We start from the raw sequence: 27618 nt of genomic DNA on the forward strand, positions 1-27618 counted from the left end.
AGTCACATGCAACAGCGTTAAGATTGGGTTTTCGCTTAAGTTTTTAAATTTCGTTTGGGCAGAAGCTGAAATGGATTACGTTTTTTCAAATTTCCTCTCATCTCCACAAAGAAGATGATTTAAGATTGCCAGTATTTTGAGTTGAGTCATGGAGCAACTGATACTCATATCTCAAGGCATCACTGTTGTCTGAGGCTCTTAAATAGTCTCCTTAAGCAAACTGGAATACTTGTAAATTACACTCAGCAGGTCTTTCAGACAACGGTTATCCAGCATGGTATAGTTTTGCCCAAAAATTACGCCACACAGGACACTTTATTCTAGACTGTGCTTTATTATTGGCCTAAGCTGAGACGCATCATTCATTTTAAAATTACAAAAAAAGGAGTCAAGGGAACAAGAAATTGGTGCAGTCTTTCTTGAGAGTCAGGGGCAAGAGCCTAAAGCGCATTGGCCTATCAGAAGCTTCAGGAACCTTGCAAAGCTGAATTATGCAACATTCACCCCCCCCCCCCCCCCCTCCCTCTCCATATGTGCTGAAATTGGGAAATACATCTCCATAGTAGGTTTTAAACCACATGATGCCTCTCCGGTCACTGTAGAGTTTAGGGAAAAAATTATCACAGCACATAAAAATGACAGTAAATCAATTTTGTTGGGATGAGATAGTGCAGATTTCATTGACTTTTGCTCTTGGTAAAACACAGTTGAACAAGATCAGAGCTCTGCCAAACAATGCGACACAAGATGCAGAAAATGGCAGGAAGGAAGTGAAGTTATTATTTTTTTTTAATGACCAAAGTGGTATTTTATATCACAGATTTTTCTTTGTTTCTAAAGAATTTTGCTTTTTACATTGCAGAAGCTCAATTTGATCTCAAGGCAAACGTCTGATTGTACAGTTAGTTAACGAGGGAGCACTAAACTAGAGATTACATTACATAAAAAAGAAATAAAAAATAAAAAAAAACCATTAGAAGACCTCATTTAATTTGCATTTTTCAAAAGGAACCTATTATACTCATTTCCGATTCTATATTTTTTACTCTGATAAGATCGAAACCAGGTTTGATATGCACATTACTATTATTTACAATATACTGCATAAGTATAAGTCGGCAAAATCGTCATAATTCCCCTTTAAACCAACGAAGCTATCTTCCGTAAGTTATAAACAGAAATGTACATAAGGCTTCGAAACACGGTAGCTGACTGCTTTCCGATGTTTATGGGAAACAGGGAATTGAATAATCAATGTTTTTTTTAGACTTGCAACATATGAAGAGGTAATGTGATGGCAATACAAAGTGGCACTTTTAAGCAAGACCCCTCGGTGGCAAAAATAGAGCTCAGATCTTGAGTCAAACGGCATAAATAAATAAATAAATAAATAAATAAATAAAAATAAATAAAAATAAATAAATAAATACAACACAAATATTCAAATCTGTCTTTGACATCACTTGGTCAATAGGAGCTGTTATCTCCATCTTTCTAAGAAGTGCTGAAGGCGCGGTCCTGACGACAGGAACAATGATCATTTGTGGACCACAAGAGTAGTGTGGCCCATGCATGTCATATAAAAAACTATTTGGTCACGTACCAACTCATAGAAAAATAATGCCATGAAAGCATGCATATCATCTCAGACATGACTTGTAAATAAATACAGAAATGAATAGAACCTATGAAAGTATTTCTGTTATAAAATAGGTCAACGTGTGTCTAAGCTCTAACTGAGGTCAATGCTGTCCCTGACTGTTTTCTGGATAAATGCCTTGGTCAGGTCCTACATTTCGCACTGTATCCTAGCAATTTTTTTTTTTTTTTTTTTTGTACCTGGTTTTAATGAGCATTACCATGTTTTCATTCATATATATTTTTTTGGAGTATTTAAAGTACTTTATCCAGTCCTTGTAGATAGAAGTAAAAGTCCTATAAAATATGCAAACCTATGTACAGAGGAGAACAGAGCAAAAAAAGAAACAATTTACAGTATATTCATTGGTTTATGTTTACATATCTATATATATATATTTATATTCAGACTTCTGCTCTGTCCGGTGTTGTTTTAAACCGTTAGACATTTTTCCTTTTGTAAACGTGTAGCTTACAGTTGTGGGCAAATAAAGATGATGTGCTTGGCATTCTACCACATGTGGCTCAGAGAACTCCACGTCAAGACGCTTTTTGTTTTTGCATTGCAGTCAAAGCGGACTCACCACACATTCAGTTGATTGGGTTTAAGATGCCAGTTTTACTTGGTCACGTTGGTCCTTGCCATGCTCGGGATAGTATTATCAGCGCAACCAGGGCGTCCTCGGAAGTCGAACGAAATAATTTAGCCTCATTGGTTTTGGCAGGTAAAAAGTCAATTGTTCAGTCAATTGAGCTTGTTGTAATGTGGAATAATGATCCATTTATGGGCAAACTAGTAACACCAGCTAACAGGAAGCATTGCCTCCCAGTGCCTCATAGCCTTATAAAAATTCACATGTATAAATATTCAGTGCGTAATCTCCAGCAGCTGCATGGCCAATAACTCTGGTGACCTTTTGTACGTATTCTATATTTTACTGTTACCTTCAATTGTATTCCAAAGTAATACGAAGCCGACCTTAATGGTACAGTCACTATGATGGATAAACATTTTATCCCCGCCACACTTATTGCTACGCTTTCCATTTGATATTTTATAGTATTAAGGATTTAGACAAGGTTCAGATTTAGATAAGGTAGCATTTTCTCAGAGCAGGGGTCTCGGTCCTTTCTCATGTTTATGTGAGCAGCTTCCCAAGTAAAATAAAAACAGCCAGAAACCACTTTGGTTTAATATGATAGCTTCAAATAAAACTAAGGGCTTTTTAGCACAAAATAATAATAATTTGGTCAGAAATGGTTTGAAGAAGGAATATGCAGAAGTTGTCTCAAAGACTATAATTTGTTTTTACCACTTTTTTTTAGACTGATAGCGGTCCGATATTCAACACCGATACCAAGTACTGATACCGCAAGAACTTTTGGTACTTACAATTCCCCTCTAAAAACAATGACGGATAATTATAAAGACCTACATATCCCAATATAGCATTCTTCCTTCAAATTGCATGAAATTATTGACAATATTTTATTCTTCTAATTTCCAATTCCTAACCGTAAAACAGCCACATGAGGCTGAAAACTGCACTGATACCGATGCCTCGAGTATCCCCATTTATTTTAAAATTACTTTTACAGCAACCAATAGATTTTGAGCCCCAATGATCCAAATTGAAAATGATCATGGGCCCTCAGAATTGTCATCACTATTCTCCACCCAATGATTTCAATGACAGGCAATAGTTTATCCTAAACCATGGCAGAGTAGATATATTCAAATATTCTTTGACCTTTTTGCCAGCTCTAGCAATAGCGCGGGAATATTGGAGACCCCTGCTCTGGAAGGATATGCTTCATGCCAAGAATTGTCGCTGATCAAGCCATTTATTGCCTAAGCCTACAAACTCACATTAAGCCTAACTTTGACTTCGTCACAGGTGCCTCACTTGCAGCTTTGCTAGTTAGTAGCTGTGCTCGCATGTTTGAATAATGCCCACTTTGATCAAAAGCATCATGTGAGTAGAATATAGACATAATTGAAAAGCTCAAAGACATGGATGGAGCGATAGTGGACATGCATTGAACCTCACTACACAGCTGAGAGATATGGCGGCGTTTTGACATCATAATAGTGCGCTGGCTGCTTGAAAAAGTATGTGTGGTTTCTATTCTTTAATTTTGGCGAGAGCACAGTGTTTGATGGCAGATTCTGCAGGTGGCAAGGCACACCCAGACATAGTGACAGCCCGTACGCTACATGCATTTTTTTACCGAATGCAAGAGAGAGCTAGAGTCGCGAGACGTTTTCATTTTGGTTCAAGTTTCAAAGAGACGTTTGTGTGTGTATGTGTGTGCGCTTGCGCGTGCAAAGCATAACAGATATGTTTGGAATAGACTCGAAGATAATTGTCCTTTTCCTCTAAAATACTTGAGCCTGATTTTTTTTTTTTCTTGAAGCCTGCTACCGAGATGTGGCTTTTTGCATTTTCAGACAATATTTACAGTATCATGTGCATTCCCACACACACACGTATCCCTTTAGCAGTGCCATATACTGTGTGTCAGCATATACAGTAGGTAATCAGAAAAAGGAATGCCTGCAGTTTTGGGGAGCTGCCAGATTTGCGATTCATCCCAAGCAGAGCAATGTGTCAAACTCCAGCAAAAATACTCCCCCCTACCCCCAAATAAATAAAAACAACAGCTCAACATAGTCAGTAGCTGTTCTATATACACACACACATATATCAAATATGTGCATATAAGTACATATGTATTTGCTTGTGATTAATATCTTGTTTATCCATATATGCTGTATATATGAATACATTTTTTTTTTTAACGCTCGCTATACGTATGTATATATGTACCGCAAATATAAACAAGTTGATATAGATCAAAGGTTTCTGATGTTATTCTATCTATGAGGTTAGGATGTTAAGTTAAAAAAGATAAGGCTGTGATGCGGAGCAGCCCCTTCCATGCACTCTCTGTCCCTCTCAAGACAAAATGAGGAGAACAAACAAATAACAAAAAATTGGGGTGATTGTAAACTAACAAAGGGAGAGACCCCATTTGGTCATCTGAAATAGTTTTGCCTGTATTCCAAAAGCATATTGGCAATATATATGTATATATATATATATACACACACACACACACACATGTGTTGTATGTATATATATATATTGGAAATGTACACTTCTTTTTAGTACAACTCTTGAGCCAGTTGAGATTGGCTGAAAGAGTTGGAGTGGTCCAAGTATATTAGAACTACAAGTCCTCAGCAATAAAAATGTTTGGTCATTTGGTCCCTAAAACAACTAAGGAATGACAGGTAAGACTCCCTGGAGACCGTTGCTATGGTTCTCCTTGGCAATGGTATCCCCTGGAAACGGACAGGCACTCCGAAGCTAAAGACAGTCATCCCAAACCCGAGCCAATTCTTTGTCCTGATAATATCATATTCTCTCTTCTGGAATTTGTTCCTCTGTGTGTCAAGTCAACCGGCCCAAAACGCAAACCAGACCAAAGAAAAATATCTCCTTCAGCAATTCAGTTTTTAAAAAGTTTACATTGTTCTTGTTGGACTTTTTGACAGCCGTTGTTCCCTTTAAGAGTTCATCGGGGTTGGTCATTCAAAGAGTTTGTGACTTTTTTTCCCCGTCATTGTTCAAGTAAAAGTTTGCGTGGTCCAAAAAAAGGTAGCTGTCATTCAAGCAGGGTTCCGAGTGGAAGGATGTGTGTGTGTCTGTGTGCGTGTTTGTGTGTATATACTGGATGTGAAGAAGAAAAGGTCCAGGGGCAAACCGAGGTGGTACAAATTCTCACTGAGTTTTCAAGTTTTTCGTACATCCAAAAGGAATTTTCCATGACTCTGACAAGGCCTTCTTGCTTTCTTGATGTCCTTTCCTTCTGAAGCAGCCTCAGTGTTCCAGATGTTGAGTTTGCATTCTACAGCGGGTAGCAAATAATCAACATATAATTCAGCTCTACAAAACCTGGAAAACAAAACAGACAGAACAATTTACGTCAATGCAATTTGCGTCACAGTAATTTGGTGCTGACTTGTGAGTCATTTATGCTAAAAGATGTCCTTGTAATATTTTCTTAAAATTATGTCTATGAGTATTGATCATTTTCAAAATAAAAGGAACACACTGACAAGCATCTGATTTCATCATGTCCCGATTCATGATTCCGATTTCCTATTCACGTCTGTTTTGAGGTCTCAAACAAAAACTATTTGGACAAAGTGAAACTCACAATGACAGACGCATGATGTGTTGAGATGTCAACATGTATGAGGAATATTTTTTTGTAAGGGAAAGAATGGTGACACATTCATGAGTTTGCCCCATTTCTCCTGCAGTGCTTCGCCTTGGGGACACGGTCTTTATATGGATCAGTTAGTTTGTGAGTGCGTGATAAGTTGCCCTTGAATTAAGTCATCAGCGGTGAATGAACGACACAGTCTGAACTCTCCATCATGCAGATGAAGGGAGGAGACAAAGAGGAACGGCACAATTACCCGCCTTCCAAGTAATAAATGCCTTTTCCTTTGGAGGCAATTCCTTCTCTCTACAACATGCCGAAGCTGTTACCGGGGCGCTCTTTGAAAAGTTGCTGCACCAAATGTCATCAAGTACAGTTTGCTTTCACAAGAATGACAATGTCATAGAGACACAGCAGCTGTATGATGATTAAGCATTTTAACCCATGCAGACAAAAGTATTGGGTCATCTCGCCAAGGCACCATACAGGCAATGTGTCTCAATACTTTTGTCCATTTGTTTTCCAGCAGATGGAGCTTACCGGGGGACTACTGTCGCTTCCGTAGTCATCAGTCCAAATGACAATAGAGAAATTAACATTTAAAAACGGCTGCTTGAACTCTCGGTGAGGCTACGTGGTTGTTCTTTACAAGCAATTTGCGGATGATCCGCTTTTTATTAGGCCTCTGCAAATGTTTTATGACATTTCTAAAAGGTTAGTGAAACCACATCAGGCACTTTCATAAACGGGCTTGCAATGCACGTTCGCTTGAGCACGTAAGCGGTTCGGTTAATCACCCATCAGGACTAGCGGGACCGCAAATGGTGAGCTCCAGGTCTGACCTGTCTTCCACTGTGTGCGACAGCTACCCCGGCCACCGTGGATGGCAGCGGCTTGCTGGGGCCGGGGCTAGTAAGGGCGGTTTGCGTCCTTCGGCCTCTTCAGCTGCACCTTGAGTCTTTTCATGCCGATCTGGAAGCCGTTCATTGACTGGATGGCAGCTTGGGCGCTGCCCGGGTTATCGAAGCTTACAAAGCCTAGGGAAAGGGGGGAAAAAAAAAGAGAGCAGCACAGGTTAGTTTCAAAGATGATATCAATGTATGACATTCATCGATGAAGCATTTGAATTGAATCGTAGCTGTAGGGAGTCATCGCTGCGTGTTACAAATCAACACGTTTCCTATAATGCTACCAGGAATAAAATATATGACAATAGTATTAGAACAACAGCAACGGCAACAACGAAAAAAACAACGACGACAACAGGATCACAATATTAAGAGAGTAGCATGCAAGCAAAATCACAATATGAAATGATGGGGTTGAAAGTAAAACCAAAATAATCGACACAGTTGTGCTGGATTTCAATCTAATTGCTGGCTGTAAGATCTCAAAATCAAGTGAAGTACAGACTGGACACCTCATTAGGTACACACGTATACTCTTAATGAGAGGATGTCATTAGAGTGTACACGTGTACCCAATGCGTACTAGGCATCGATGTGTTCCTTCAAGGGTTCTCTTCACAAATCTCTTTGAAATATTCAATTATTGTCCAATATTAATTCATAATCATAAGATCTTATTTTAAATTTGGACTTGTGCTTGCACAGCCAAGACAGCGGTCAAGCTGCATCACAAAGTAAGCCAGAATTGAATTATTTCACATGCAGGATCTCTCATTTGCACAACTCTACATAAATCTCCTTTTTTTCCCCCATTTGGGTTGAAACAGGGAGGTGCTGGGAGGTTAGCAAGGGGCTGCGGTAAAGAAAGTGATTAGTAAAAAAGAATAATCAGAATAAATAATCTTCTGGTTCTGTTAATTTTTACCCACCAAAGCATTTACTTTGGTTTGTCGCTCGATCCACAAACACTTTGGAGGAGATGACATTACCGAATGGCAGGAACATCTGCATCAGTTCGCCATCCCCAAACTCCTGAGGGAGGTGGTAGATGAACAGGTTGCAACCTTCTGGCCCTGCGCGTGGGAGACACAGAGACAGAGACGGAGAAACGTAGGGAGAGACAAATCGTGAGAGAGGCCAAAAACGGCAAAGGAGGAATAATATAGTTTGGACACTTCATTAGGTACAGTTAATGACATCCCATATAAGTGTGGGATCATCCGGGTTAGTTGTTATTTTATTGCGCTTGCAGTGCCAAACATACATAAAGAGATACTGAAAACAAAATATTTGATTAATTTGTTTAAGTCATTATTTTTTATGTGAAATTAGTTTTTTTTCATCATTTAAATCAGTAATATACAAACAACGTGGCATATCACAAACAATGAGAACACGAAATGTAAGGCACAAGGCACACAGTAGTGAGTAAATCGAGATAAGTAGTATTTGTCTTGATATACTTTCTGTGACATTTTCAGGTGGTGTGCCGAGAAATTTTCCAAATGTAGAATGTGTGCAATGGTTGGGGGACATTTTATTTTATAATATATCAAACAAAAACCCCATCTTGTTTTCGTATTCCACAAGAGGGCAGCAAGGCCACAGTCGTGCGTAATCTTGCTCCTAAATTGCACCTAACAAAACATTTAACTAGCCAATAATCATCTCTAGTTTTTATTCTAAAATATCAACAGATTTCATACGTCATACAATCTGACCTCTGCATTTCAACCGTCACAGCGAAGCTGGCAGCATACACACACCCTTGATGTCACTGCTCGTGAATGTCGACATATGTCGTGGGGGATCAAACCTGCGGCTTTTCAGTGACAGTCCACACTCATAAACACTCCATCACCACAACTGAAATTCTGTGATAAATTTAAAACTCTTCTCCAAAATGTGTGCTATTTTTTTTGTTGGGATCAGAATACAAGTAAACACATGCAAATATTTGTGAGTCAAGTGTGTCAAACAAATGTATCAGATTTTAATATTAAATATTTGAGTAGTACTACTCAAATATTGCCTGTTTTACCTTCTCGTTGCTGCTGTGGGATGATGGTTGGTGGGTGGGGGAAAGCCTGGCTGATCTGGCCATATGCGGCAGGGTAGGCTGCTGAGGCACACACACACACACGAACGCACAAACGCCGATCAGATAACGGTCGTGACGAGAGCACATTGCCGCACAGACACACACGCACGCACTCCCGCGCACACACACAAACAACATGATATACACTAGGGCACAGCAGGCAATCGATCAGATAACAGACAATGGAGTGTACATGTTTCACACTCACGCACACGTGCTATGAAAAGCGGAGAATAAATTGATGTTGTACAGGCGTGACACTTGGTTACATGGTGAAAATTCAAAATTGCAAATGCAAACAAAGAAAAATCTTTATCTCCTTCACGTCTTTCTCCGTCTTGTACACACACACGCTCATACATACACACACCTGCATACTGCTGGACTCCCGTGTAAGCCTGCTGGAGAGGATCAGCTGCAGTGGGACTTTGAGCTGCTCCAGAAGACAACACAAAATGATGGATGGATGGATGGATGGATGGATGGATGGATGGATGGATGGGTGTGGACCAGGGTAAAGGAAGAAAATGATACAAAGCAGCAGGGAGACGAAGCAGAAATGAAGGAGGGGTGGTTCAGAGGAAGGTGAGAGTAATATATAAAAACAGTGGGAGGGAAGTAGGGTCACAACATGATGGAATGGAGGGAAGAGACAAGAGAGGCAAAGAAGTTAGTTCTCAGTGTGAGGTGCTGATCTCTCCCAATGTGCACGAGCTTAATTGTTTCCTCAAAAGACGGGAAAAGTTGCCCGATGTTTGGGGAGAACGTGTCCTCAAGCTATCATTGAGTCAGATAAAGATAAAAGCAAATGTAGCAATATCTAATGAAGCGGTTATATATGTGATATAAGGCGAGGAGAGGATAAGATGGAGATAAGAATGAGCAAGAGCACTACCTTCAGATAGAGAAGAGAGAAAGCAGCCACCCTGTACTCCGAAACAACTCCTTGGAGCAACACCCAAGCCATTTTTCTCAGAGTCCTCCCTAAAAACCACTTCTTGCAATACTGGGGAAACAAAACAAAAGACATGGCAATTTAATAGCTTTCTTCCTCCTCATAAACAACAACGAAGAGCGTGGTAGCCAATCCTGCTCACACAAGAATTTAGAAGGATTTTACCTGGAAAGTAATACAAGTTTTCGCAAAGCCTTTTTTTGTTTGTTTTGTTTTTAGAGTTCGATTTCAAACTGTGCAAAAAATATTGGCCATTTACTATACGTTTTTGCAATTAATGCTTTATAGTTAAACACAATGTATATAATGCATTGAGTGAATACATCTTTATTATATTAACTGGAATAATCTGGAGTTAGAGTTTGAGTTAGGCTCCACATAGTTTCTGCTAAAGAATTGGGTAGGCTATTTGTGCTAACGTCCTCTATTTAATGAAATTATTTAAACAAATTTGGGGAATTATTGATGAACGTAATGAAAATAACTCCATTGAAATAATGGGGAAATAGCAGCCGTTCTGTGTACGTTGGCCCTCTCTACAATAAATAGCGTTCCCTCCTGAGTAAATTTGCATCATAATTCATCATAACAGTGGATAAACTTCCTATACCTCTGAGAGTGGATGCTGTTCTCGCAAAATAAAATATCCTATTTAGTACAACTATTTTAGAAAGTTTTTTTTTTAATTAATCGTTGTTTTAATAGTGGGCCAAATTCTATTTCCACATCCACTTAGAAAGTGTCAAAATAATTGTCTGCTGTGTACACATTGAATTTTCTTCCTAAAATTGTGCTTAGTTAAGCACACATTGTAGCTCAACATAAAGTTGCAAACACATAAATGCTGACTGGTTTACTTGGTTTTGTATGAAAAGCATTGCAGTCTGTTTTAGTCCAAATAAAATGACTTGACATATTTTTCTTTCTTGTATTGTTAAGCTTAAAGTCATGATGATCACAAGTCCCTGAGCTCTTATTCCATTTACAAACTATGGGCTGTTGTTTTATTCCAAATTTACCCGGGTAATGGTGTATCCCATTGGTGAAGACGGCCTCTGCAGGTGGCTGTCCATTTGCTTGAGGAGGCGGCATCCCAGTAAAACCATTGACACTAATAGGGGAAGGGATGCTGGTCACTGTGGGGGCACTGATGCCTGGAGGAGTGCTGCCACCTGCAATCGGCAAAGAGTAAAATCAGAGAGGGTAACAGTGAGTAACTGTCTATATTCCCCCCCCAAAGACATTAAAGAAATTTCTACTTTGACCAGCCCCCAAGTAACTCTTGCAAATGTCAGAGGGGGCGGTCCAGTGGTCCAGTAAAGACATTAAATGTCAAGGCTGATTTCCTATCACCCTTTGTGTGATACAAGTGGATGCAGATAAAAGTAAACAGTTGATGTTAACACTGTACTGTGAAATTTTATTTTTTTCCATATATATTTCAGATTGTAGTGATCCCAGGAAATGAATTTAGCTGGTATGAATTAAAATATATCTTTGACTGCTGTTACCCGACGTGGGCGTGAGCGGTGCTCCGGGGAGGCCGTTGATGGTGGCCATGTGCTGCATCTGGGCAGCAGCAAAGGCAGCCATCGGACTGAGGTAACCCCCCTGGCCTACAGATGCCATCAATGCGGCCTGCTGCTGCACCTATGAGCAGGAAGAGACTACTATTAAAATGATTCTCGAATCCATTAAGACTTTTGGTAAGCAGTTTCAGTTAAAAAAGCATTTGAAACAGCGTTGGTTTATCTTTATATCGAACATTTTCTCCCAGTCCAAATGGTGCCATGTGAATGTGTTGCAGAAATATGCTAAGTGAGGGCCTTGCCTGAGCGTAGGCTCCGTAGGCTCCAAACTGCAGGGCCATAGGGTTGAAAATGCCCATCTGACCAGCCATCTGCTGCATGCGGCGAATGGTGCGCTCCTTATCCGTGTCTGCGAACTTTACCACCAGACTGGATGAGGCACCCTGCGTATTCACACACACACATACCAGGCAGTAGGTTAGTAAGTACAGATGGGAGAATGACATCACCTTGTGTCCCCTGTTGTACACAAAGCGTCTATTTTACTCCTCCCAAGAGGTGAAAAGTAGTGACTGGAGAATGGTGAGTCTCTCTCTCTAAGCCAACCAGCTTCAAAGCTCTCCGTCGCCCCCGATGTAGCTGGCTTGGGTCAAAGGCAGGGGACACTTTTCCACAGAGGGATGAATAAAGTATAACTTTGTAACTTTTAGGAGGTAATTAAGCTCGTTGCGATTCACCTCTGCAGATTCACCTCTTGCCACTCACATAAATCTACAAGCTGTCACGCATAGCTACTCACAGGCATCGTCTGGCTGCCGTGTAGTGAACTGATGGCCGCCTGAGCTTCGGCGTGAGACGAGTATTTTACAAATGCACAGCCTAAAGAGAGAGGGAGAGAGAGGAGACAGTGAGCACGTGAAACACAAAGAGCTGAGGACAAACATCATGCAGATCCTTCGCAAAGGAGGCTCAACGTTGAATTTCGCTCAATAGGCAAGCTAAACGTGGTACTTTGACATCATTAACAACTGGGACATCCTCTGACGGGACTTCAAATGCCACCGCAATGGGATGTGGCTTAATATTGACAAGGCCTGTTGATGGATTTGAATGATCAAGTTGCCAGTAATTATTGAGCTAAAGCCCATTTAGTGGACTACGCTAGCTGACGGAGTCTCGTTAATGGAGCTTCACGGAGGCGTCCGAATGATCAAGCCCACTGTAATCATCAGGCTTAGTTATCAACAGGCCACAGCATTGGCGGCTAAGCCCCGTGATAACGTCAAGCACTGTGACAACACGGCAAAAGGCCATTTCACTGGCGTGATACGAAGCCCGACAGCTTGGAATGAGCTCGACTTAGTTTGCCTTTTTCTCCATGCAGGTTGACTTAAAAGGTTAATTGGGTTCATCCGAAATGACTTGACTGATTTTACACCCCGCGAACAAAGCACTCCGATGACGTTTACGTCGGAATCCATCGACAACCTCTCATCGACAAATAACTTGGCTTTGATGAGACGCAACATGGGCTGCTTGAAGAGAACTTTGCAAAGTCACCAAGTCCGAAAGGCCAAATCATTTCTGCGCACTACCCTGTGACCAAACTCTACTGACCTAGAGTCATAAATAGCTCCAAACTCACCTTTGCTGTTGCCATCAGGACCTCGCAGGATGGTGCACTCCTCGATGCCGCCGAAGGACTCGAAAAGGCGTCGCACGTCATCTTCCGACTGCTGCTTGTTGAGCATGCCCACAAAGAGCTTTCTGTCTTCTAAAAGGTACAAATGTGTAGGCATGAGGATCACCAGATGTGTTTGTCCTCAGGTCAGGATGTGATTCATTGAAATTCAAATTACATTCCAAATGAGCCTTTCCAGGGAAATAATTTATATTGAGCAATACATTATGGTTGTCAAATGTGCCAACACCCGTTTGCTGTAAATGAGAGGGCAACTTGGCACAAAGACATCACTTGAGGTCTTTGCAGGAAAAGTTACTTGTTTGTTAATCTGCTACCCAAGCCGTCGTTACACGCGCCAACTCCATTCTTCTTCTGTAATTGGGGTCATTTAGCAGAAAGCGTCAGTCGACTAGACAGCTCATATGTAATACTTTTATTGATTTGTTGCTAGGCAAATAAAATGCGAATGTTGTGTGTTTTGTCTTTTTCGTCTCGGGATGTTCGCACACAAGTCACGAGGCGGGCGATGAACGTGTGTTTGTACACAACGGCAGCAGATGGCTTGTGTGTCAGCCAGTCTGTTCTAATGTTACGTTCTCGGATCCCGGCTTTGTGGAAATTGATGTATACGTTGGGAAATTAATGAGCCTTGGTGCAATCGCCTTGCGAATGCGCCCTGCAAATTAACGTGCGTGTAGGTGCGCGCGTGTTTGTCTGTGCGTGCCAGCGTGCTCACGGTCCGTTCCCCACAGCCTGTGCCTGACAGGGTGTCCTTGCCGAGTCAACAAGACTAATCTGAGCTCTGGCCTTGCACCGGAGGAGGGGAGGGGGGGGGGTTGTTTACAAGAGCGGGGTGTGCAAGATGCACATATCCTGAAATTCTGCCCCCCCCCCGCGCACACACATACACGTCGGCTCCCCAGGGAAGGCACCAATAAACATGACATCTTTCTTTGGAAAAGGGCTGTTAACACACGCTCACACACATTTACGCGCACATATTCGGCCGGAGAGCAAATCAATAGACACCAGGAAGACTTAAGAGTCTCGATGCAAAGCTCTCTCCCGCACCCTCTCTCGCTTTCTCTCTCTCTCTCACACCCACCTAGTAGAGCATGACAAAAACTCTCATTTATTTCCTTCTTTGTTACACCCAGCAGGAGCATTACCGATATCACCAAACAGCCATAAAAGAGTTTAATCTACATAACACAAGCTACAATTTGACGTCTTCAATTTCCGTCCTTCCATTCCTTACTTTATTTGTCCACGCGTCTATATTTTAGATGGGGAAATGGCGCCTTCCGTCAATATCAACACCTTTATTAGACACCTCTTTGCTTGTTGCTACTTGATGAATCCTGATTGAGAATGTGAAAGACTGCAATGTTTCCCTGAGAAGAAAAACTCTGGGATACTTAAGTACTAAACAAGACAAATAAATAAGGGAAATCGATTAAGAGGATTCAGGGGGGTTGAGGATGAGCACTCGGGGAGGATTCAAAACAAAGGTGCAGAAGCGTCTCTTCTGCTCCACCGGACCGGTCCTCCACTTAAATGAAACGGCGAGCCGTGTCCGACATTATTTTCCCAATCCATCTCATGCTCTAATTCTTCACTTTTGTCTCTTTGTCTTTGTTCTCTATTAAATAATTTATCGGCTGCAACTGTAAAGTTTGAAAGCCGTCTACTCTTGTTTGATATCAAGCGCAGGTCACTGCATTTCACAAATGTAGAAAATGTCACCAAATACCAACTCAAAAGTTCATCGGTTTGATTCAAGGAAACATTTTTGTGTGTGTTTTTGATGGGATTTGCAAACAGCGCCATTCAAGGGACAAAAACAAGCGCCCCCCCTCTCCTCCAAAGCATAACATGCGTGTGTAGTATGTGTAGGCCCACATACCGCGTGTGTGCAATCCTCGCATATGATGAAACTCCGAACGAGGAGCTGAAGGCCACGTTGGCCAACATTGGCGAGGGCAAGCTCTGTTTACATAATGCGTTCTGAATTCTAGAGGGTCTGGCCAGGCTGCACTGTCAGGCCGCGTTGAGGTACGGGCCATTGTGTAATGGGACAAATAATGGTGAGGCTGATTTGTGCAGGCAGCATGTTTGCGGGGTTGGACTAAAGGCAGAAAGTCAGAAAGAAAGCAAAGAAAGGAAGCCAAATGCGTTTACCTCCTCGACTCTCGCTGTCTGCTGGCTTCACCTGGATTGGTCTGTTCATCTATATGAGAAACAGACAAACAGAGAGAAATTCGATCCAGTTAGCAGTGTGAACTTTTTATTTTTTTCCCCCCATCCCGCCTAAAAATATTTTTTTTTTTAAAAAAGAGAATCACTCAGCCAAATTGGTGGTAAAGTGTGTTAAAAATCTCCAAAGCTGAAGCACTTATAGCCATTGGGGGAATAGCTGGTTGGGAATATGGGCTGCAAATATTATTTGATCTGAGATGAAAGGCAGGGGAGGGCTGGAAAGAGAAATGAGGAGAGGGATGAAGGGAGTGAGACAGGGAGGCGAGAAGGATAGCAGAGAGCTAATTCTTGCTCAGCAGATCTGCGCTAACTGTCATCGTTGAGAGGACTTCTGCCAATATGGACTTTGTACACTCACCGACCACGTTTGACATACAGCACCTGCACAAAATCCGATCTGATGCCATACCGGCATCAAAAGTTCCGCTATTGGAATAACACTCGGTTTTGATTCCATTACTCGCCTCTTGCATGGAGGTTACCACTAAGTTTTTTTTATTTTTTACTGTCAGTTTGTCTTCCGCAGACTTGCACAAAAATTTCCAAAGCCATTTCTTTGCAGGAAGTAGGTCCGGAAATAACCTTGTCGACTGTGATGTAGATCCTAGTACAGTTATGGAATTTTCATGAGATTGTTTCAAAGTTCTCTCTGAATAATGTATCAGTCTTAACGACAAAATTGAGGCATACGCGGGGGGGGGGAGAAGATCCCTGACATTTCGACTATTTTGTAGTAAGATGCAGCAGCAACAATATCAATGACAGCAAAAAATAAAAATAAATCACTACTCGGGTAACATTTGGAGTTAAAGAAGATTTTTATGTGGTAAATGAGAATTCGACTTTACATTGTTTTGGCCCAGCAAAATAGAAAGTGGATTATTTTTCATGAATATCTTCCCTCCCATTATTTTCATTTTCATTTTATTGTCCCATATACAACCGGAAGATACCCATTCAACCAAATAAAAAATCACTTTACAGAATCATTTGGGTTTAACTGGACATTCAGGTAAAAGGTTATGACTGCATAAATAAGCACATACTGCACGCATGGTGAGAGGCACCACAGCACGCCTTTTGCCTGTTTACAAATCATAGGGACACACGCGCACACGCACGCACACACGCGTCCCCCAGCAAGACCTTTCCACAATGTCGGTCCTCCTGTCATTTTCCTCCTGCCTGTCAGACATTCCCTCCGCCTCAGCACCCAGCTAAACGCTCGCCTCCAATCAATTTTTAATAATGCCAATCGCTGTGCTGCCAGGAGGAATGGTGGAGAAGAGAGCAGAGCAGAGGATGCGGAAAGGGAGGAGCGGGGTGGGAAAAGCGTTAGCAAGCAAAAGGTCAAGGTTCTGCGTGATGCAGTATCAGTGTTTTGTTAAATGTCATTAAATCCTTTCTTTTGAGTTTGCTGATACACTCATCATTGTAATGAATGGTTCAGATGATTCGACAAAGCCGAAGCCTCGGGGGCAAGGAGGACGCGGTGTCACCATGCGACGCAATTAATGCTCGGACCTCCACCCCTTTCCTTTCGTTATTCTCTGACTCCTATTAAATTACATCATTCATCATCACGTTTATTTAAAACAGAGTTACCCATTGCTTCTTCACCCTCATCTCCTCCCTCTGTTTGACAGCCAAGAGAGCCCTATTAATGTTTTTAATGCGCCACCATGCATTATTTAACAGACTGGCTGTTGATATGAAAGAAAAAAAAAAGGCGGGAGGAGATAGAGAGAAGTGGGAATGCAGCGAGCAAGTTAAAAATGTGTAAGGGTAAAGGTGATAATAAGAGGGGTGATAGGGGGCAGAAAACAAACTTATTTGAAACAAAGGAGGGAAGGCATTGAGGGAGCAAGGATTTAAAAAAAGGGAGCTATGAGGACATAGATCAGAGTGTGGGTCAAGGTCAGCATGGCACTCATGGGCATAATCTTGCATATATACGAGTGGTTTTATCGTGACCTCAATCCGACCTAACCGTGTTCCACTGGTTTGAAATACAAGCGCTGGTCTAACCACAACATAATAATTCCCGAAACCAGAACCAGAATCTAGTAACTCATAGTCTGATCAATGAATCCCATTTAATTTATCCTCACTACTTACTTGAGCATCAACACTTACAGTGCTGCGCTCATTAAGTTTTACAAACAGTTCAAAACAATGTCAAGTGGTTAAACTATTATTTTCTTTTGCCACCGAGAGCTGAGTGGTGTTTCACGGCCTCCCCGCCATTATCTCAGCAACATAAACTGCTTCAAGGTCACTTTTATCATCCAGCCCATAATGCAGGGTGAATTAGCACCAGCCCACTGGACAACAGATCCCAAAACAGTTGTTAAAAGTGGACGCTGACTTGCACTGATCGTTCCTTGATGACGACTGCAGAGGTGCTTGCCAAAGGCAGATGGCACTATTGAGCAGCAGAACCAACTGGAAGCATGCAACCTAAAGCTGGCGTGAGGATGGAAATGCACATGTAGATGCACAAACATATGTGCACATGCAAAAGAAGCTTACGTGACACGCATGCTTATACGCACATTGGACGAGAGTGGAAAATCACAACGGGCTCATGTCTCCAAGCAGCCATGTAAACATTCAATATGTAAATATTCCTATATGTGGAAGAAAATTGGCTCATCTCTCAGGCAGCCGGCCTCATACCTCACACGCATTCTCCTGCCGTCTCGACTTATATGCAGTACTTATCGTATGACCTATTCATTCATGCATGTGCCTGGTGTGCCGGCAACACGCACGCAAGGAAGGCAGCCAGGCAGGCTGGCAGGCAGAGCTCCATTGTTGCTGAAAGTCCAACTCAGCAGCCTTGTGTTCCAGCGGCCTTGGAGCGGCGCTTGATGGACAGCTCAAAAAGAACCGCGTCTCCACAAACGCACGTACGCACACAGGCACACGGGCTGGTCTCGCTCCTCTGTTGATTACGTAACTCAATGACAGTGCTCTGCCTCGGCGCTGCCACGGATTCTCGGCTAACTAGAAGCTGAGGGAATACATGGTGTGCATGCAGTCTGCTGCACTGTACCAAACTGGTGAGTCATTCTTCTGAATCAGCCTGGTAGGGCCAGCGAGGCCCAGATGATTAACTCCAAACAATGCGGGATTATAGACGATGCGTTGTGCCCTGACATGGGGAGCAATTATTCCAAGTCCTTGATCTATGTGTTGTTGCTGTATTGACTTCAGTCTGTTCAAACCACCGCAATTATCTAAAAACACGGCAACAAGCGACAACTTTGTTGAATTTCTATAGAAGAACTTGTTGTGTTATTCTGAGAATTGATCTTTTTTTGGTTGATGATCATATCCCATATTTTATATATATATATATATATATATATAGTAACATGTATTACCCAATGTGAACCACTTGAATTAAACACAAAGCTGGCATACTCACAAGAAGCCATGACACATTCTGTTTTATGAATGTCAACAAGTTAATGGTACCTTCTGTTATCTCATAGAAAAACATTTAAAGGATGGATAAACAAATATACATCCTTTGTAGTAAATACTTGCAAATATTCCCCATGGCACTCCTGATGATGTCTCCCGGCACACTAGCAGTGGTTAGGAATCACTGCATCAGGACACTGCACAGTTACACTCACAGAATATGAAAGTAAGCTTTACAAAGCTTTGGACAGGGGGTGGGATAGTCTCATTTTCACCACTGTCTAGAAGATGTGTGCTTTTGAGAAAGAAAGAGAGGGAGAGCGAAAGAGAGGAAGAGAGAGAGAGAGAGAGAGACAGAGAGAGAGAAGCAGTGCAGCCCAGGTCATTTCATTATCACAGTGAGAAAGCACTCCATGGAAGTCTCTGGGGAAGCAAGGAGGGCTGCCTTCATAATATTCCTCCTCTGCTATTGTCACAACTTGCTCTGTCTGTTTTACATGCTGCAGTTGCTACTCTCCCTTCTTAAACAGTAGCTACTGTCTATTAATTTATTGTTATCCTTACTTGGCTTTTGTATTCTAATTCTCTTGTAAATGTTTTTAAATATGTTTTAGGTCTACTATGTGAGGAAGTATGTATTTTTTTTTTCTTGTGATAAATAATTATTGCGCAACCCTGTTTGCCACGTATGGAGGGATAAAGCTTAACCAGTCTGAGGCAGGATTGACACAAAAATTATATTGTAAACACTTTTCATAAAAATGCAACACTGTGCTGCAACCAATCAAGTCCCAGAAGTATTTGGAGCAACCCCCCCCCGCTGCACCTCTGCAGTGCGCGGAGAGAAACGAGCCTTAATGTGACTAATGGAACTGGAATCAACTAGTGCAAGACGGCAAGACTATTTATTTTTTATTATCCATGCACAAGAAGTGTCGAATGGAATGGCCTCATCTCACAGCAGATAGACTTGACGTGGCGATGAACTGAATGTGACACATATTCCTCCAAAGAAGCCATTCAAAGCATCACATGACATTATTAATGTCAAAGCATCAAATGTTGTCACACATGTGACCAACTAGTGTTTTCAATAGAGTTCACTTAAGGTTTGTGAATATTTGTCGGCATCTGTTGAATGGTGCTAATAAAATAACAAACTTAGTCAAGTCAAGTAATGAGTACAGTAACTAAGTTACTTTTTCAAGGCAACTGCTGGCCTCAGACTAGCTTATGATACAATAAAGACTTTTATGAATACCTCGTTGCCACTTCCGACATCTTATCTCCGTGAAGCAGAATTTTCTACATTGACTGCGCTCAAAACAAAATTATACAGTCGACTCGACACAAATAACCTACTTCAGGTGTCATTGTCTCAGCGCAACAGTGAATGAAAAATGCAGCCATGGCTATATTGTGGGCCTGCTTGCATATGCTGCTGCTCCCACATCAGCGTGTCTCCATAAAGGCGGATAAAAAGGAAACACCGCCAGATCACAAAAGGAGGCAAGACTGTCTATCCAACCTCTCTGATCATTACTTATTCCTTCATCAAGACGGTTTCTGGAAGAAGCTCAACAACACGGCCGATGAGATGACTGATTAAAAAAATCAATGTTACAACCTGATTGAGCATTCATGGGAATATTGTTTTAAATACACAAAGTGATGAATTGTCTGGTTTCAATTCAAATGCATGGAAATGACTGACATCAGACTCAGAGCAAAGGTGTCTCTCTGACCATCGCTTGATCCCTGTTGCACTCGAAGAGACACAGCTAATGGAGGACAGTGGTGGGTCAAGAAACAAATAGGCTGTGGAGCAAAACACACTCGCTCTCACAAACAACACAGCCTTATTGCCAACGGTTACATAATTAGACGTGCGGCACCTCGCAATCAACAACTCTGCCGGCCTATAGCGTCGACTATAAAAAGAAAAGATCTATGTGCGGAGGCGGATGAGGGCGGAGGTGCCGAGCGAGGCGGCGAGAGAAAGAAAAAGGCAAAGACGCAGAGAATGAAAAAGTGTGAGAAAATTGGTGCGAGAATGAAGGTGTCGCTGAGGGGGCTCGGCAAGCTCGCACTTTCTGCGTGTGCGTGCGTGAGCAAAGCGCACCTGCGCGTGTGTGATTACAGGAGTCGTAAGCTTCAGGGTGTGTGTGTGTGTGTGCACCTCAGCGTGTGTACGTCTAGGTGCTGGAGCGTATGTAGGCTACACTTGCAAGGGAACAAACTACAAGGACGAAATGTGATAGAGTTGGCTAGTAATTGAGAGGAAGAGAAAGAAGAAGAAAAAAGGAAAAGCTAACTGGAGAACGAGAGCAGAGGACAATTTTCAGCCTCTAAGCTCACCGCATCGCCTGGGCTTTGCAGAATATAGTGAAGATTAGACCAGATGAGAAAGCCATAAATTCTACTTTTCTCTTTCCAGCACAGAACATAAATCACAGCTCTTACTGGCGTTCCATCACTGGCTTTTTGCTTTTCACTTATCTAATGAATTAAAAAAAGAAAAAAAAAAGAAAAACAAGTTCAACACTGTCATATTGTGAACTCTGCTTCCACTTTGAGCTTCGCACAACTTTTGTTCTCCTCTGAAGCCATCACAGATGATGAGAGGCTTTTCCCACGATTGCCGCAAGAGTATTCATGAGATGCTCAACTGTACATGCGGAACAGTTACAAAACGATAAAAGCCGACTTGAAGGGAATGTGCATTAGGAAAGATTCTTCAAAACGCATGCACTTGCAAAAATAGCGGAAGAAAACAACCACGATTCATCTTAACCATATGAATAATTGCATCCATAAACACAAACTTGCAATTGCAACATTAGAACTTGGTAGGCTCCAGTTTTCACTTTGAGACGTGCATGTACATCATCGTTCTGAAGGCTCAAGAAAGCCGAGGCAAAGTCAGCGTAGCGTGAAAACAGAACAGAATCGCCAAAAAAGGCAAAGATGGCCACGGCCTTCGGAAGATCAGATTGCACATTGATTGAAGGAGGCGGAGAGTAGCATGACAAGATCACATAGCGGCATAAATCTGCAGCTGAGGGGGGGCAGAACGACCTTTTTAACAGCTGATTTGGTTCTAAAAATAAACGGGTTAAGCAGTTTATACGATAGCCATCAATCTGACTCACGCCACAATGTGACGTCTTTGCATGGTGTCAATTTTTACTCAGCACACAACAATAATTCCACCACATTGACATTCATCAAACTTTTTGTGTTTCCATAAACTTTTTGATTATTTGTATTTATGTTGGGTAATAGAAGTTAAAGTGAAAACAACAGAAGCATCTTAAGTACAAATCTATGCAGTTTAAGCGACTTCATCACAATATTTGGCAGTTTGTTGCCATGATTACGAAGTAAACAGCGGCGGATATGACAAGATTTCCATCTCGTGCTTTGGCAGTCTTTACAACAGGCACCCCGCTGAGTCAGCACAAAGCTAAATCTGTTGTGAACGAGATGAGGAGGATTGACATGAAAACATGCATTCCTCTCATTTATTGTATTCCATCGTTCTTGCTTTCATCTTTTGCGTGATGTGCTCTTTTTAATTTCCAGCCCTGCTGCAAGTGGAAGGTTTGCTTGAGGATGAGAGGAACGGCAAGAAGAGTGGAGGAAGAGTTTTGATGTCGCCGCTCTACGAGGTTCATTCCAGGGGAAAGAGGAGGAGGGGGAAATGTGATTTCATTGATAATGAAAGAAATCTTGCTTCAAATTGAAACGGTATGGGATCACCTGCTGAATTTCACTTCAAAGGAGGGCCTGGGAATGAATAGAAATGATGAAGGGGGCTAAAATATAATGGGAAAGATGCTGGGAGCTGAATTAAAAAAAAAAGAGATATATAATAATTGCTCAGTTCACGTTGTGAAAGGGATCTTTAACAAAACATTTATGATCGGGGATGATCTTTACAAGGGCAGAAAAAGTCTTGCATCCGATCTCACTGGCTATTACAACTCTTAACCGAAGCCAATTTCAAGCCATATAAAAAAGCCCCCCCCCCCGAAAATTGCTTCATTTCTTGATACGAATGAAACGTAACAATAGTTTCTTTGTGATTCTGGATTTAATTCTGTTCAAGAATAAATAAAAGCAGCAAGCACAATTACAACTTTCCACGTTTGAATGATTGCGTGCTTTTTCAAGGGAGAACTTGTCAGGCTGGATTTGTATTCCCGTTTTCTCCGACAGGGGAGAGCATATCGATTCAGCGCGGATCGCTGAGATGCATTCAAATGAAATGCAGAGTAACATATCTATATGAAGTTGCCACATAATGCAAAAGTTCAATTTGTTTAATGAAAACTGGGGTATTAATCATGAAATACTTCCCCCAAAGGAGAAATATCAATAAATTGCCCAGAAAAAAAAAATCAAGTGGTGTTGAAAAACAGAAATGCTTCCCTATGCTGAATGTTGACAGTGACAGACATTTCAGCCAACTAATCATTTAATGGCGCTTATATATCACCAGAATAATATACGTATAAAATAGAAATATATAAAAAACTACAAGAATATGTAAAAAATATAAAATACATAAAAATATACATAATAAAATTATCTAAAACGTTTTCACGGACAAGATGAAATACATAAAATATATATAATAAAAATATATAGAATATATAAAATGTTTTCACGGACAAGATATAATGCACAATGTTCGGACCCTTCCAAAATTATTGGAGCAGCTTTTATTGGAGCAGATATTTGGGTTTCAGATCAAAAAATAAATAGCATCCAATTTCATCCAAAACAACCGTTCCAATACTTTTGGAAGGGACCGTATATACTGAAATAATGTTAACTCCAACTCAGTCCATTAGGGAGTTGCATGCAGTTTCACTTCCACTTCCAAATGTCAACCCCCTCAAACATCCCACCACCCGGAGAAATTTCCGCACAGGCAGGACATCCCGCACGTCAGGGCCAATATTTTAGTCTGTACGGCAACGTTACGCCGCTTATGCAACTCAGCAGTGGCGCTGCCTTTATTTTCATTACCTGTCAGGCTCGGTATTATGTCATTCTTATGACAGCGCTAGCCAATATGTCAACCTCTTTAGGCTGAGTGCATCCATCTGTGTTACGATATATCTGGCCGTAATATCTTACTGGCTGTTGGCCAGCGAGAGTTGCTACTGCATGGCACCATATCTTCGCTTCTCCCTTCCATGACCCTCGCAACCCCCACATACCTAAAAGATCATCCACATAGTGGCTATAAGAACAGACCATTTATACTCTTGCCATCGTTTAAAATTCTCCCCATCTGCCAAGACAAGGGAGTAGGGGGAAAAAAAATCTATAGCCATCCAAGTTGAGAGACAACCCAAGTGACTGAGGAATACAGTAGTGAGGCCAAATGACTGATTTCTGGCAATATCCCCCCCCACTGCAGAGTTAAGAGGACCCGGTGGCCCTTGGGACTGGCCTGTCACAACTCGAGAAACTCCTCTGTTGAGGTTTTCAGCCAGCTCCCAGGGGTGGTTTGCACCACCACTTACCACTTGAAACAAAAATCAATGGCTTAATGATCCAAAACAGGAAATAGAACGAGAGCGAGAAAGAAAAAGCAAGTCCCTAAAACAACAAAATGTCTTTTAGCAAGGGACATTCTGTCCTGGGCTTTCATTTGTTTGTTTGTGTGTGTGTGTGTTGAAAGGAATTTGCTAGAATGGTAAGTGAGTGTATGCGTGTGTGTGTGTACATGCACCGGCAGCTTTGAGAGAGTGAGCTTACCCTAGCTTAGTGGCGCAAAACATATTGATTTATTGATTGCCTGTTTCACCCTCTCGCCATCTCTGGCTCTCTTTCTCTCTCTTGCTCGCTCGCTCTCAGCCTGTTATAAAGCCTCGTAGGACCGGGGGCTGCGGCGGGAACTTAAAAAGCCATGCGGAGGAGAGAGAGAGAGAGAGAGAGAGTCAGCAAAGGAGAGGGAAAGCGAGGGAAGTGTGTCCTATCTTCGAGTTGATCCAACAGCCTTTTAACCAGGGACCCTACATCATTCAGATTTATGGACGAAGGTCACGACCAAATCAAAACCTTGACCTATCTGTGAGGATGCCGATTTATAAGCACCCCATCGTGGGCGTTGGAGGGGGGGGGGCACTTGGCAGGGGCTAGTATTCTTCTCCTTGGCCCCCGCTTCCCTGCGGAGAAAAGTGGATCCGGGCCTAGGAGAGGGTGGCTGTAATTTGTGATTAGCCGACAGGTTGCGCTGAATGATATACAACCGGCTGCTTGAACTCTCGGTTCAAAAGAATGTCACCGTCCCGGGCCACATTAAGCTTGCTGTCTCACTAAAGTGCTAAGTCATAACAGAGCTCCAGTAAGACCTATGGTAGCAGAAATAAATAAAAAAAATCAAAGAAATTAACTTAAATGCAAAAATCCACCAGGTAAGAAAGAGCAAGGTCCATTTCCATTTTCTCCTTAACAGTTGCTGTCGAGTCAACTTTTTATCCTGGAGTTGAGGCTGCCGGGAAATTAGGCAGTGACGGGTGGGCCTGGGACCAAGCTTGATCTATTCTTAAATGTGCAGCATTGGGAAAATGCAGTTACAAACCAGAGGCGGCACACAGTCTAATCTAATAAAGTTGAGGTGGCCCATGTGGTGAAAGCCTGCTACTCCCCTGAGGGAGCCAAGTCTGGGCACAAAAAGCACTGCGGCGCCCCCTGTGGCACCGACTGACCCCCACTGGCTATATAGTTGCAGATCGGGCCATGTGCTGTATCACATTTACAGTTTAGAGAAGCCAGTTGATGGTCGTGAAACAGTTGTGTGAGTGATTGACTGAGCACCAAAACAAAATATCTTGATGACAACTTTCACTTACTGGCAAATTTCAGATATATTTGTCCTTTCTCTTGAAGTCATAGGCTGATTTGATTTTTTTCCCCGACATGGTAAATCAAACCAGATCGAGAGGTTATGTCGTCTGATCGAGCGCTGGCCAACTCACACAATTTACTGCGTACGCAGAAGCCAATATTTGATCAAATAGTAATTAAAATCACAATAATTGGAAGTGACGCATCGATGCCGTGTCTTTGCTGATATTGAAGGAAACAGAGATGTGGGGTTAATAGCTGTGTGACACCAGGACAGGTGTAATCCTATTAAGTGGAGCACATACCACAACTGTGGACTGAGATTTATACGCTGTATATATTACATATGTGATAAAATTACAACTCTGCCATATACTTTTACGCTAGCCTTTTTCCTGTGATGCTAGGAAAACTGTCTATCTCAGTTGATCCGCTTTAAGTAAATGCTGCGGGAGATTTATGTTCTTCCCAACGCTCGATAAAAACCAAAGAGCTGGGAATACGCCTTCCTGTAGTAAGACACATTTTGTGCAATTTCTCATCCAAACTGCGCTAGTCAGTGCCCATTAATGTCAGTGGCCAGGATGGTTATTCATGATGATGGAAATAAATCATTACGTGGTGTTAAGTGGTAATTAATGAGTTATTTACCTCAAGTTTTATATCAGAAAGGAGGGATGGGTGCTGAAATAAGGCTTAGGTTGTTGAACTCCCACTGCAGATATTTTTCGCTACATTCCGTGCCCTGTTCTTCGAGTCATTCTCTCAGGAAGGCCGGTCCTGAGGAGACGAGCAACGGTGCTGAACTTAAAGACATTTTCTTTTACCGTGAACTGATGACCAATGAGACTTTTGGAGATAATTTAGTGAGCCTTTCTGCTGCAAGTCAACAATTCTTAATCGTTGGAGTTCTTTTTTCGCGTGGGTCATGGTTCATGATCAGTCATGGGGCAGGGCAGCTTGAACCAACACCTCCAATCATGTCACACTGATTGCACTCTTAATTGACTGACTTCTGAGAAGTCATTAGCCTAAGGGTCTCAGATCGTTTTTTTTCCCCCCTCACCCTTCACAGTGATTCTTGCAACAGTCTATATAACAGAGTGTAAGATGACTTTCTAATAGAAGGATTATAATGAGTACATGTGGAATAAAAAGAAGAGCCACATGAAGTTATTCCTTATACGTGACTAAGACAAAGATAACAGTCAAAATGAGAAGTACCAAAAATACCAAACAATGAAAAAGGGGAACGTGAGCCATGCACTAAGCGGCCAAAGAGCTCTCGCCGCATGAAGTTGCTCTCTTGGCCCCTTGCCTGAGCAAGCTTGTAAGGTGTGTGCATCAGCATACTTGACACCAGCCAGAACTACATGTGCATTTGGCAAGCCGCGTGCAAACGTAACATCGCACGGTATCGAGGCTGTCCTACTTTGCGGCGTTTCTCTCGCTCGCCTCTTTCTCTACAAGCACTCATTAACAACGCTTAAGTGTCAACAAACAGGCAAGTACCTGAAGGATTAGACAGTCTATTCGCATGGGGAGCAGATCAGCACTGAATCATCCCCACCAGCCACCGCAACATTTTCCCTGAGAAATTAGAGAGCTGAAATTGTGCTTGTGTGTTCCATAAGCAAGACAAACTCATTAGGCAAAAAAACTAATAATCCAGTCTCAGAAGATAAACTTGTGTCGTGTAGCTCGCAGCATGTCAGGATGTAAAACTACTTTTACTTACTGTTTCTGCGTTTGTGGCCTTTAATGAACACTCTCATGATGTGATGATGAAGATGAATGGACTTTTCGGGTTAGGCAATTATAGATTAGAGCTATTTTTGCATTTTTTGGGGGGGCTTTTGAACACCCATTAAAAATAATGAAACAAACAGGTTGGGGTTTTTCACAGTCCCGTATCACACGAAAATAGATCCGCTATTGCCTTGAGTAAATGTTGACATTCAGAATTAAAACAAGAGTCATTGGTCATATTTTTAGACCTTGACACAGAC

The 27618-nt window shown here is 41.9% G+C and overlaps 1 protein-coding gene across 1 annotated transcript in view; it reads right to left on the minus strand.

Moving 5' to 3' along the window:
- Window positions 1-527: 527 nt before the first annotated feature.
- The window catches only part of celf4 (CUGBP, Elav-like family member 4), a 40849-nt gene continuing 13758 nt past the window's right edge, over window positions 528-27618 (minus strand). The window contains exons 2-13 of the mRNA XM_061290653.1: window positions 15233-15281; window positions 13013-13141; window positions 12167-12246; window positions 11663-11810; window positions 11350-11487; window positions 10858-11010; window positions 9779-9889; window positions 9254-9316; window positions 8824-8904; window positions 7772-7855; window positions 6717-6911; window positions 528-5600 (exon numbers count right to left, since the gene is read on the minus strand). Of these exons, the coding sequence (XP_061146637.1) occupies window positions 6784-6911; window positions 7772-7855; window positions 8824-8904; window positions 9254-9316; window positions 9779-9889; window positions 10858-11010; window positions 11350-11487; window positions 11663-11810; window positions 12167-12246; window positions 13013-13141; window positions 15233-15281 (1164 nt within the window). The 3' untranslated portion in view covers window positions 528-5600; window positions 6717-6783. The remainder of the gene's footprint in view (window positions 5601-6716; window positions 6912-7771; window positions 7856-8823; window positions 8905-9253; window positions 9317-9778; window positions 9890-10857; window positions 11011-11349; window positions 11488-11662; window positions 11811-12166; window positions 12247-13012; window positions 13142-15232; window positions 15282-27618) is intronic.

This window comes from Syngnathus typhle, linkage group LG11, assembly GCF_033458585.1.
Source record: "Syngnathus typhle isolate RoL2023-S1 ecotype Sweden linkage group LG11, RoL_Styp_1.0, whole genome shotgun sequence".
Lineage (NCBI taxonomy): Eukaryota > Metazoa > Chordata > Actinopteri > Syngnathiformes > Syngnathidae > Syngnathus > Syngnathus typhle.